General features: G+C 40.1%; 1 protein-coding gene across 14 annotated transcripts in view; it reads right to left on the bottom strand.

Annotated features, from left to right (window-relative positions):
* KALRN (kalirin RhoGEF kinase) overlaps nucleotides 1-12,859 on the bottom strand; it is a 927,260-nt gene that overhangs the window by 56,108 nt on the left and 858,293 nt on the right. For 12 of the 14 annotated variants that reach the window (XM_051985449.1, XM_051985462.1, XM_051985447.1 and 9 more), the window contains 3 exons: nucleotides 9,399-9,652; nucleotides 4,823-4,946; nucleotides 3,388-3,447 (listed from right to left, as the gene is read on the bottom strand). In XM_051985449.1, coding sequence (XP_051841409.1) covers nucleotides 3,388-3,447; nucleotides 4,823-4,946; nucleotides 9,399-9,652 — 438 coding nt within the window. Of the gene's footprint in view, nucleotides 1-3,387; nucleotides 3,448-4,822; nucleotides 4,947-8,536; nucleotides 9,653-12,859 lie in introns of those variants that run through there. The other 2 variants (XM_051985452.1, XM_051985461.1) reach the window with 2 other exon arrangements.

Here is a 12,859-nt window from a genome sequence, read left to right as displayed (position 1 = left end):
AATCACAACTCATTTGAGTCTCCTAACACTCACAAGATAGGGACAGACTATTATATTGATGAAGAAACTGAGGTAATTCAGCTTCCTTAGTTCACTCTTGACTCTTGGATAAAAAGCAAATTTCTCAGATTGGGATTTAAAGCCTCTTAGAACCTCTCCCCTAGTTTTCGAGATTGATTTCATAGTTCTGCCCCTCACCCAAGCAACACTTACAGACTGGCCTGGATGCTGTAACCCATTCACAACATTCTATCTCTAGCCTCCGGGATTTTGTCCAGTCTGTTCCTCTGCCGGAAGTGCTCTCCTTAACTCTATTCTGGCACTGTTAGCTTTCTTCAAGGCTCAGGTCCAGCACCATCTCCTACAAGAGGCCTTTACTTAACTCTCCATCTGTTTGCACTCTCCTGCATCTGCCACTTTGCATTTGCTTTGCATATATTTTCTTTTATCTTAGCGTCACACGTTTAGAGCCAGAAAGAACTTTGGGATTCATGTAATCTAAACTTCTTATTTTATGTTGAAGGAAACTGAACTATGGGGAGTTTTGAACAATTTTCTCAGGACAACTTATGTGTGCCTCTGGTGTTTTCCCCCATTAGAACAGAAGCTTCCTGAAGCAAGCATTGCTTTGCTTTAATCTTTGTACTCCTAGAATCCAATGCATGTCTAGTATATATGTAGGCACTTAAAAATTGTTGTTGAATTGAAATTGTCTCTTATTCAGGGTAATGGAGCTAGTAAGTGGCTAAGTCAAGACTGAAACCCAAGTCTGTTTTGTAATTCTCAGTCCAGTGTCTTTTCTATTGTACCACATTGCCCATTAAACATCATCTTGATCCCATGAGATGGAAGAAAATCAGATTACATAAAGAAAAGGCAGGGGTTTCTATTCATTCCATTTCCACTGGCTTTATAATTTTTTTGTTTTTGTTGTTTAGTAGTTATATTGTAATTTTGTAGGTGTTCAGTCACATCTGACTCTTTATGACTCCATTTGGGGTTTTCTTGGCAAAGATACTGGAATGATTTGCTATTTCCTTCTTCAGCTCATTTTATAGATGAGGAAATTGAGGAAAAACGGGCTCAAGTGACTTGTCCAGAGTAACCACAACTAGGGAGGCTGGATTTGAACTCAGGTCCTCCTGGCTGGCACTCTAGCCACCCAGCAGCTCTATAGTAGGCTTTACCACAGTTGGTGTCTAATTAATGCTCTCATTCATATCCTTTGCTATTGTCTAAGGTGGCTCTGATGTCTAGATCATAAATGGTTCCGTATCCTCCCCAGGGGAGCGTCAGAATACTCAAACCCTTTTCAATTTGATCTGCATGGCACCAGACTCAGATGGCAGCACTTGGTCTTGGCAGGTTCCTATATCCACTCTCCTAGTGCCTCAGCAGGTCCCAGCCACTTGCCCCCTGCTCATTTGCTCGGCTCCTTCTCCGTGGCTGATTAATGACTCACCTTTTCTGGTGTCTCTCTGCCTCCCTCATTCAGTGGTTTGCTTTATTTACATGACAGAGTTCTTGCAAGAAGTCATCTTTAGGGACATATTGAATTAAAAAGCAAACCCAGGAAAAGTTTAGCTTGAACCTGCCAATTATCCCTAAGTACATTTAAAAAGCTTTAAAATAAAAAAGAGTAAACAGTTTTTTCTTCTCGTGGAAGAAAAGGCAGACATACAAGTTACCGTACACTGTATATAGGAAATCAACATTTTAGGTTAGGAAAGTCTTATGGTAATTTGAAATTCTGTGCAAGGGTTTTTAATGTGAAAGCTTGAATTTTTTTTTAAATATTGTGATGGCTTTTTTCTATAGAATTGATTTTCTTTTCTTATCCTGTATATTTTTTGGTGCACTTAAAATTTTTTTGATGATTCTGCGAAGAGGGTCCTGATGCTTCACTGAAAAGGTTAATGGATCATATCATTATAATTGTCAATCTAAGCCTAGTTTTTAGACACCTGCTGGGCTTTGGGAAGGATGGAGTTCTACACCTCCACCAGATGAATCTCTATGACATACGTGGAGGGTGGACACACTTGGGAGAATGTAGCCTGAGCTGAGTTCCATTGATGGATAGGCCCTATTGTGAACATCACATGGGAGATGCATCCCCAGCCACTGAACTTCCTTCTGCTGAAGACTATACAAGGGGGAAGAGGTATTCTTGGTGCCTCCCATTCTTTTCTTTTCCCTTCATTGCACAACCAAGGAATTTTCCCATAGAAACAATGTTAGATTTCCCCACAAAAACCCATTTACTGCATTATAAGAGCTAAAATGTTATCTCAGAAGGGTAGGAAGAGTAAGATTAGTAAGAGGAAGAAAAAAAGCAGCATAGTGAAAAAGCACTTAGTAGAAGACATCATCCTCAGGACATCTGGGTAGTAGTCCTGGCTTTGATGCTTAGTATCCATGCAGCCTTGGGAAACTGACCACAGTCCAGCATCTCAGTTTCCTTATTATAATAATATTCCCATCTCCATCCTGGGAATGTTTTGAATATCAAATAACATGTGTAGAAAAAGCTTTGTAACCACAAAGGGCCATTTTGGATATGGGTGGGTGCCACTGGATAAAATTTGAGAGAAAAGATTTGGTAGGAATCACATGGACAGATTTGAACAGGGAAATATGAATTAATTTCAGTTAGATCATGTGGTAAGCTAGTTTTCATGGATCAGCTGAGAAGCTAGTTACTATTATATAGAATCACTGAATACCAGAGGTATAAAGGTAATATATTGGGTATTATTTCTGGATCTGCTTTCCTTCCCTCCACATACTCATGGGAAAAGAGACATAGAGAAGGTCATTCTTCTTGAAGGCTGGAGGACGAAATGAAATCAACCTGGCATGGAGAACCTTCTCACTAAGAGCTTTTGATCTCTACAGGGGAGCATGGTGACTTGGAAACGTATTCACCCCCTGCTTCTGCAACATCTGGTCATTTTTGACCTTCCTTTATTCTCATATGAGCAAAACATCCTTCATGTTATATGTGTGAATACACAGAATACTGTTTCCATGGGAAGTTATTGAATTTCAAGGGATTTTCAAATAGGCTTTTGAAACATATTTCATTTGAGGAACCACATGAGGAACCAACTGGGAAACCAACATTAAATAACCATTCTCAATTACTAGGTTTTTAAAAGGTTGTCTAGGGGTAGGGATTTTATTGGATTTTTACTGGTACTAGGTTGTATTAGAGTCTGTCTTTTTTTGGGGATGTGGAATGAAAATCCAGAGATGGGATTTAATTTATATTTTCTGGCCAACTGTTAATTGGAGGGTTGATCCCATATTTAGAGCTGTTTTTAAAGAACACATATTCAAAAAAATCTCATTGTATAAAAATAGGACAGGAATGGTTGCTTCTACCTCCATACTAGTATTAGGGTCAAGATCATCACATTCTGACTCCTCGGAACTGTTCGTCTCCTTGTTTGGCAGCATGAGGAGGGGGAAGAAAGAGAACAAAGTTAGAACACAGGCAATTTATCCCAGGCAGATCAGGAGAACTCGAGAGCATGGGGAATGGAAAAACTGGCATAGGGAACAGAAAAAAATGCTTTAAAAGAATAGCAAGTCGCCAAGGGCAGCAGCATGCTTTTGCCAAAGCAGAAGCCGCTATGGTTTTATGCAATGGTTTGTCTGGTCAGATCTAGCAATGGAAGCCACAGAATGGAACATGGGTGCTATGGAACTAGGACTGTCGTCTTCTCTTTGGAGGCTGGAGTTTCTAAACAAGAAGAATACTTTTGGTTCTTCAAGGATATAAGGCAGAGACTTGATCTGTTACTTCATCCATATAAGAATCTCCCAGTTGAGAGATTACTCCCCTTGTAATGCAGGTTGGTACCTTCTCTGCAATTTATGGTCTTAAAGAATTTCTGAAGTTAAATGACTTGCTTAAGGTCACGTAGCCTATATATGTCTGGAATGAGACCAGCAAAATGCTTTCTCGTTGGATCTGCTTTGCTCAAGGGAAAAAAAAATAACAACAAAAAACCCACACCTCAAAACCATACAGAACAACTATGCCTTATGATAAATGTAAATAGGAGTAAGTCTGCAATTTTCTCTTGGCTGATGGCAGATTTCTGCAGAAAGTCATAGGGCACACCTTGCAAAACTGGACCGATAGAGTGCTATATGGGACCAGTGCCTGATGAAGCCTGTGATCAGTGATTCTAAAATGCTGGACAGGGCTTTGCATAGGATTATATTAGTTGTCTTCTCTGGACCTGTCTCCCCTTCTTCCACACACTCATGGAAAAGTGGATACAGGTAAAGGGTATGTTACAAAGTTGAGGATTCCTGAACTCTGGAGGAAAGAAATAAAATATAATTGAACCAACCTGGCAAGGAGACCCTCTCACTCAAAACCTCAGTCTCCATAGGGAAGCTCGGTGGCTTAGAACCCTGTTCACTGCCACCCCTGTAACTTCTGTTAACTTTTAACCTTGTTGTATTCTTATTGGTCAACTCCAGATGAATGTAATTTCTTTTTTTTTCTATCAGGTCAAGCTATAGAAAACTTTGCTAAAAACATCAACATGGAACAAAGAGAAAAGTTTTTTTTTAAAAGATACTTACTTGTATTGAAGATGCCAGGAGAAATTAAAGTTTAAAAAAAAAATAGATCTTGCATGCAAAATCTTCCTAACAAGTGCTCTCCCACTTGAAGGGAGAAAAACAAAAATAAAAACAAAAACAAAAATAAGCCTCCCCAAACTTACTGGTGAGAATGCTGTGGGGTGGAAGAGGCAGGATGAGAGGTTGGGAGGGCACAGCTCCAAAATACCTTACTCACTTTAACTGAGACTTTGCTGCCCAGAATCTCCTTGGATTTACGAGGCCCTGTGGTTTCATTTTTACCCGTGTTCTCCATTTCCGCCCGCTTTCTCATGCGTAGAGTGTGCCATGAACATGACTTCCTGTTGTACCAAAAAACGCACCAATCAAAATGGCAGGTCAGAGTAGAAGTGAGGAGGTGTGAAGGGTCGCCACCCTCCGAGGAGGCGAAGAGCTCTGGCCAACTCCCAGGCTTCAGTGCCGGCTACCTCGCCACGCCAAGTCTGCCCTGAGGTGACAAGACTGGCTTTGGTCCCACTTGGAAGTGAGCTTTGTTATCTAGCCTCAAAGAGTAAACTAACTCATAACTCTAGGGAGCAAGAAAGCAACCACTAGTCACTGGGTTCTACAAGGGAAAGTCTGTTAACAGTGGTTGCTTCAATTCCACCTGAGGAGCTGAGTTACCAGCCAGCTCATGATCTGCAGGTGAAGAAAGGTGAGAGGAAAGGAAAGTTTTTTGTCCTCTGCTATAGAATTCCACATAAGATAAGAGTGCCATCTCCATCAGGATGTAAGCTCCCTGAGGGGAGGTCCTATGTCATTCTTTGTATCTTCAGGACTTTGGATAGCGCTCAGCACATAATAAGTACTTAATAAATGCATGTCTTATTGGTGTGAGAACTCAAGTGATTTATCTGGAATTGGGGAGGAACTTATTAGAAATTCTACTTATGGTTAAGCTTATGTTTCATTTCCATCATCCAAATGATATGGACCATGGAGGCGATGATTTGGGTAAATAGAGCAGGAAATCCCTATGCTATTTTTCTTGGTATTCTAGACTAAAGGCTGGTTCTAGTCTCCATTCTTTGTATGACAAGGTCCAATTTATTCAGATTTCCAGAGGGTCTGGCATTTTCCTTCTGAGAAAAGATGTAATTTCTGCTTTTAGGTAATTGTAAGTATGGAGTGAGTGAGTGTGAATAAGTGGGTGAGAAGCAGCTATTTTATCACTTCATTCCCATTTTGCCTCCCTTTTCTTCCAATGATGGAGATAAAATTTTGGGTTGGCATAGACCTGTCATTTAACCTAATGAAGTTGATTAGAATACTTAAAGGTCAAATGTATTATGATATAGTCAGAGGAAGAGAATCTCAAAGTCAAATCACAAATATCCTTCACCATTTTGGACAGGCTGATTGCCACTTCCAGTCTTTCTTGGGACAGGATCTTTTTTCTGTTTGCATGTGGTAGCAGCATTGTAGCCAGTGTCATAGTCTGGACAAAACATTGCAAAGACTTGGCAAGGGTGACTTCTCAAAAACAGGCGCCTCCTCCCCAACCCAATCATCCTCTCTACCAGCAAACTGGGATATACATAAAAAAGGCAAGAGGGAAGAGTCCGAGCAGAAGTTTGTGCTGAGCTGAGAGGGAGAAGGGAGAAAAGAGAGATCCAGGGAAGAGCATGATTAAGGTCCAGCCATCCAGCACAACATCAGGGTCTTCACTTGCATCGATGTTTTACCAGTCACAGAGCTTCTAACTCTGTCCCTTTCCAGTGTTTGCTCTTGGAGCAATAATCAAATCAATGTTATTCTTGCAACTAGAGAAATTATTACTATCTAATAACCTCTGGCTTCACTCATAACCCTGATAATTGCTTACATAAACTCCCTCCCGTGGCCATCCCACATATGTAATATTCCTTTACTGGAACATAAGTTTCTTGAGGACAGGCACAAATTGTCTCATTTTTGTATTTATGTGGTCAGCACAGTGTCTGATCAATAGGAGGCATTTCATATTTGTTGATTGATAAGGCATATTTTTAATAGCTCTCAATGGAAAATGTCAAAAAGAAAGGAGTTAGGGAAGTTGTTTTGTGGGTCTGTGTATTGGAAAATGTACTTGGTAAACTGATGAGCTATTACTATTAAAGAGATTTTTAAAAAATCTTTATAAATGTTTTTAAATGCTCCATAAAGTAGATCAGGTCTAATTTGCCTTTGGAAAAGAGGGCTGCCTCATTTGTGCATCCAATCTGTCTTCTTTAGAATTAGTGGCAACCTAGCCATGGAATGGAAGAGTCCAACTCTGTGTCTCCCTCCCTCCCTCTACATACTCATAAAAAATGAACTCAGAGAAGGTATATGTCACTAGTTAGATCTCACTCTGCCATATAAGAGAGGCTTGGCTGTAACCTCTCCATTCCACTGAACTTAGCCCCATTTACCTTGAAGCCTTGTTTTGTCAGCAGTTTCTTAGCCTTGGTTGTCCCACTGGAGAAAACTCTTAGGGAAACCTTGTGTAAGTGGGTGCATTTCTATTTCATGTATTTACTTCTGAAGTGGGAAGGAAAGGTTGTAGGAAGAGAGAATGTTTTCTATGCATATTAAGACCATCTATGTTTTCTAGTTTAACTTGGTATAACATTCTATATGTTAAGAACCAAGCACAGGGAGGAAGATACCTATTAATTGGGGAGGCCACAGGAGGCCAGAATTTGAGTTTTTCTATCCTAATGAATTAGACATTATGGCTTATGAATTTCTATCTGTGGGAGATGAACAGACAGAAATTCTGGAATGATCATTGGCTAGATTGCCAGTATTGCAAATGCTAAAATCAACTCTACGTGTTTTGTGCTTAAGTCATACCCTTGGAAAGCCTGGGAGGCATTTTCCTTGTCACTAATACAAAAGACAGGATTTTAAGCCATTCATTTCTATTCCCTTCCTATCTTGAGAGCTGTTGACTAGGACCCAGACCAAAAGGTTCAATTACTCTTTGTTCTTCCAGCCTGTTCCTTTCTTTTAGGGGAGTGGGATATGGATGAAAGGTGAAATGAACTGAAGGTGAGCAGTGGGAGGTGGAAGAGATGCTCCATGTCCCAGACAGGCAGCTCCTAAATCAGAAAGCTGGCTCTTGAAAGGGATCACTCTACTGAGCAGATACTTTGGAGCTCGGAAAAGCTTCATTCCCAAGCTTTGAGATTTTCTAGAGAGAATGAAGGGGAAATGAAACCAAAAGCAAACTGGGGTCTTTTCAGATTATAGCAACTGGATCCTTCAGGTCTGGATAGCCAATGCCATTTTGATGTCAAACTAAGTACTGGTGACCTGTAGGATCTGGAATGATGCTGGGACTCCCCTTCCTTCCCCAACCTAGAGGAAGAGTGAGAGCAGGAAGCAACAATGAAGCCAGAGGCATTTGGTCCTTCCAGCTCTGCTAACCAACTTTAAGTAACAGAAAAGCCCCTCACCTCACTGCTGTGGGCAGCTGTTTAAGGGCCAGAAGTGACAGAATGCAAGCCAATGACACTTCAGGGTCTACTTTAGTGGTTTCTTTATCTTATAAGATCATGAATTTGCCAGAAATAGGCTGGACAGAGCCCAGCAGGTAGCACTCTTCATCTTCTGTGATGTTGAAAACCAACAGGTAGGGAAGGACTAGGAAGACTAGGCTGCTCTTCAGCTATGGACACCCTTTTCTTTCATCCATTGTATTTTTATCCCCAGGACTAGCATGGTGTGAAGCACATGGTAGGCACTTAACAGATGTCGTGTTGGTTGATTGAATTCAAGGCAATAAGAGACAACTAAGGCTTTGGACCAAATTTAAAATTCAAGAGATGGGGTCAGGGAGGATATATGCAACCTGCTCATTTCATTATCAAGGTAAAGGTAATCCAGGTTTCGGGACTCAGGGTAGGGAGAATGAAGGGTCAACTAGTTCTTTAACCTCATTAAAACATGCTCATGGTGAAAATTTATTTTACATATTTAAAATAGTACATTTAAAATTATTAGTTACATTACAGGTACAATGATGAACATTGCGACTATCCAATATATTGCACACCCTGGCTTCATCCATATGGGTTTCTTTTAAATAGTGCAAAATACTTTATACAGGAATGTACTCTGAAGGATCTCACAATTAAAAAAAAAAAGAAATATCTTACAAATTACCAGGAACATATATTAAAGTAACAGGGAAATGGGGTGAGGGCAGGAATGGGTTGAAAAAGTTACAAACTGTACAAAGAAATTCTCACTGATAACCCCACCGAAATCCCCTCCACCCCCTGCCCCCTTCTTCCCCTGGGGACAGCTGCAGGCCTTTGGCCTACAGCAGGAATGGGGTTTGTGCTAAGGTGGGGTGTTTTTTTAGGTATGTGTCATAATCAAAAAATATATATATATCTCAGTAACTTAATACAACATAAATAGAAGTCCAGTCCAGTGAGTCCTGTGATGGGGGGCTCAAACGGAGCAACAGAAAGCATGCCTTTAATCACCCAGGGTTTCATTAAGGTTCTTTTTCTTTCCTTTAAAAAAAAAAAAACAAATGCAAGGAAGGGGGAGAATTGGAGGAATTAAAAAAACACAAACAAAGCCATGAACAAAAAGAAAAAGAAAAAAACCAAAAACCGAACTATCCAGCATGGATGCCCCTGTGGTGTGTGGTTCCAGCATTCGGACTTAGTTCCAGTGGCACTGTCGAGCATGAGGAGCGGTAATTCCCTACTGTGTGTTGGATTTTTTTCCCAATCCACATACCGCTCTCCCGGGAAAGCCAACGTGGCACTTACTTGATGCTCCCGTCGCTATTTTCTGCTGCAGCTGTGGCTTTGGTGAGGGGTGCCAGGATGGCGCCCGGGACCCAGCCCTCGGCTGCAGGGGAATGATCACTAGCAGGCTGGTAGACCAGGCACATGTTCTGCTGGTTGACGGCAAGAACCTGGACCACCTCGCCCTGGTTCACGCAGATCTCGTTCTCCTTCAGCGCGTAGTAATCTTTGATCACGGCCATGGAGGAGGTCCCGTTGCACCCTCCCAGGTCATTCTGGTTGGGGGGGTGAGAGACAAGGGAGATGTCAGAGCAAACTCCAACAGAGTTTCCCGCTCCACATTAACCAGGTAAGTATACAGACAAAGTCGGACTAAGGAGAAGGATTTCCTCATCTGTAAATGTAATACTAGCACCTACCTTAGAGTCATTGTGAGGATCAGATTTATCAGATTTATACACACACACATAAAATACATATTCATCCATTTGCATGCATGTATGCATAAATAAATATATTGTTCTGCAAAATGTTCTTATTTTTGGCTGCTCCTCTGGAACAAAAACAACCTGTGTTTTAGCTAGAAACTATTGATAATACAATTTATTCACGTATGTGCATTGTGCTTGGAGAGAATTTCTGACTGAGAGGACATCACCTACTAATGCTCTAAACTATGCAGTTTTTAACTTCTCTTTTATAGGCATCATGAAACCAACTGCAGAATTTCACAGAATCAAAAACCAGGATGAGCTTCCAAAAGGATAATGTCCAAAGCAAGGGAAGATACAGTCCTGCCATCTTCTACCCAAGCCAGAGCATGGTGTTCCATTCCAGGTGTCATATTTTTGAAAACCCATAAAGTATTCCTTAGTGTATATGAGGATTTATTGAAGGAACTGAGAATGCTTAATCTGGAGAAGAAAAGACTTAGGGGCCTAGGAGAGTAGTTTTAAAAATATATGTATATATATAATATATATATAATTATAATTTTATAATTTAGGAGAGTAGTTTAAAATACATACACACACTACCTCAGCAATTAGGGTTAAGTGACTTGCCCTTGCCTAGGAAGTATTAAGTGTCTGAGGTCAGATCTGAACTCAGGTCCTCCTGACTTCAGGGCTGGTACTCTACCTACTGCACCAACTAGTTGCCCAAGTTTTAAAATATTTGAAGGAATTTTCATTATATGGAATACAAGTTTTTTTTTTTAAGATTTGCTTATATTTGCAATAAGAAGGCAGATTTTTGTGCACTCAAAAAATTTACTTAATGAACATTTATTTATAAGTTGAATGAACATCTTCAGGTGAGGGTGATTCGTTCTGCTATGGCTAGAGGTTTGCAATCAGAGATTAAAGAGATGAGAATATTAGGCAGGGGATTTCTACTGGGTATGGCACAAGCAGGGCTTCTTAAATTTTTTCCATTTGTGACCCCTTTTTTGGCTAAAAATTTTTTATGTGATCCCAGGTGTATGGGTATGTAAAATAGGTATACATATCAAATATTTTCTGATAATAAATCATAACTTTGCAACTTCCACATTCAGTTACAAGATTCCATATGGGGTTGCAACTCACAGTTAAGAAGCTGGAGTTTAGAGTAGATGATTATGAATATCTTTCTCAGTCAGACATTCTAGGATTGTCAAGGAGGTTTGAAAATATATCAATATAAATTTAAAAAAGTTCTATAATGTTTCCATGATGTTGGAATATTGGATCTTCATGACATCATTTACACTTCAGGAATTATTATACCCATTTTTATCACCTCCTTTATACAATAGCATAGAACAGCTTCACCTCCTTTATACAATAACATAGAATAGCTTCACCTCCATTACACAACAGCATAGAACAGCATCACTTCATTATGCAATAACATAGCTAGAGGTGGGTGAGTGGGACCTGCTGCTGAAGATAAAGAAAATGGCCTTTGCTCTTAAAAACCACAGCTGCCCAATCTCCTTGCAGGACAGAATAACATTTGGTTTGGAGTATGAGATATGTGAGCGCAAACAAATTATGACCCAATGGTACAATTTTCAGGACACAGATTCCTAGCTATGTCCCTTAGACACAAATACAGGAATAAGGAGTTGGGAAGTAAGTTGATCTAAGAAGCAGCTAAGGTTTAAAGCATTAGATGTTATATTCTAATGTTCTTTCCCTTAGGAGCCTACATAATAATTAGACAAGATGATTTCTATGCTCTTCTGCCAGTACGTGAAGGAACTAGATTCTATCTAGTCCAATTTCCTGAAAGAGAGCATTGACTTGTCCAAAACTCACCACTTCTCCCCACAAAGTTTTGAAATTAGTCTCCATCTTATTAATGTACTCACTTCTGACATCTATGCAAATAAATTTACCCTCTGATTTTCTCAGTATTATTATCTTTAGGAATAATACCTCACAATGACATGCCATTTTGAAGTTTACAGGTTTTTTTTTTTTTTTTGGGGGGGGTTGTTTGATCTTTTTTCTGCACTACAACCCCATGAGGCAAATAATGCCTGCTATTGTTGTTCAGTTGTGTTCTACTTTCTGTGACCCCATTTAGAGTTTTCTTGGCAAAGACATTGGAAGGATTTGCTATTTCCTTCTCCAGCTCATTTTACAGATGGGAAAACTGAGGCAAACACAGTTTGCTGTGTCCAGGGTCATTCAGCTAGTGTCTGAGGCTATACTAATCAGGAAGATTAGTATTCCTGATTCCAGGTCCAACACTATATCTTGCTGCTTCATTTCCATTTTACAGATGAGAAAAGATGAAGAGAGAGAGGGAAGGAGGAGGAAGGGAGAGAAGGAGAGAAGGAGAAAGAGAGAGAGAATAATAGAGAAGAAAGGAAGGGAGGGAGAGAGGGGGGAGAGAGAAGGAGAGAAGAGAGAAGGGGAAAAAGAGAGAAGAGAGAGAGGGAGAGAGGGAGAAAAAGGGAGGGTGAAAGGAAAGAAGGGGGAAGGAAGGAGGGAGACAGAGACAGAGACAGAGACGGACACAGAGAGACGGACACAGAGAATGGAATAATTTGCTCATGATCACAAAGCTAGTCAATATCTGAGCCTGGATTTAAAACCCAGCTGCCCTGACTCCAAGCCTCCAGTTCTTTCCATCTCACATTTGTAATCTGTTAAGCAGCTGGGTCAATATTACTTACTAACTCACGGTGGGTGCCTCTTTGTTAATTCTTTAGCATATCATAATAAATTGTTCATATGAATTAAGCTAGCTCACATTAGTCAAAAGGGAAATGAGGTAAAAATGTTTATTCATTTTCAAGGAATAAGGAAGAATATACACTGGTGTCTTTCTAGGGGATTTGGGTACTGATCAAAACTTGTCAATCCTAATTGGTGAAGACAAAAATTGACCCAGGATGATATTTTAAAACTGATTTAAATACTAGGGACTCTAAATCTGTAGGGCAAGAAATCCTTTATGAGTTTCCATTCAAAGGTTCACAAAATAAT

Source organism: Antechinus flavipes, chromosome 3 (assembly GCF_016432865.1).
Source record: "Antechinus flavipes isolate AdamAnt ecotype Samford, QLD, Australia chromosome 3, AdamAnt_v2, whole genome shotgun sequence".
Classification (NCBI taxonomy): domain Eukaryota; kingdom Metazoa; phylum Chordata; class Mammalia; order Dasyuromorphia; family Dasyuridae; genus Antechinus; species Antechinus flavipes.
The sequence above is the reverse complement of the archived record's forward strand: the minus strand, read 5'-3'. Positions and strand labels throughout refer to the sequence as shown.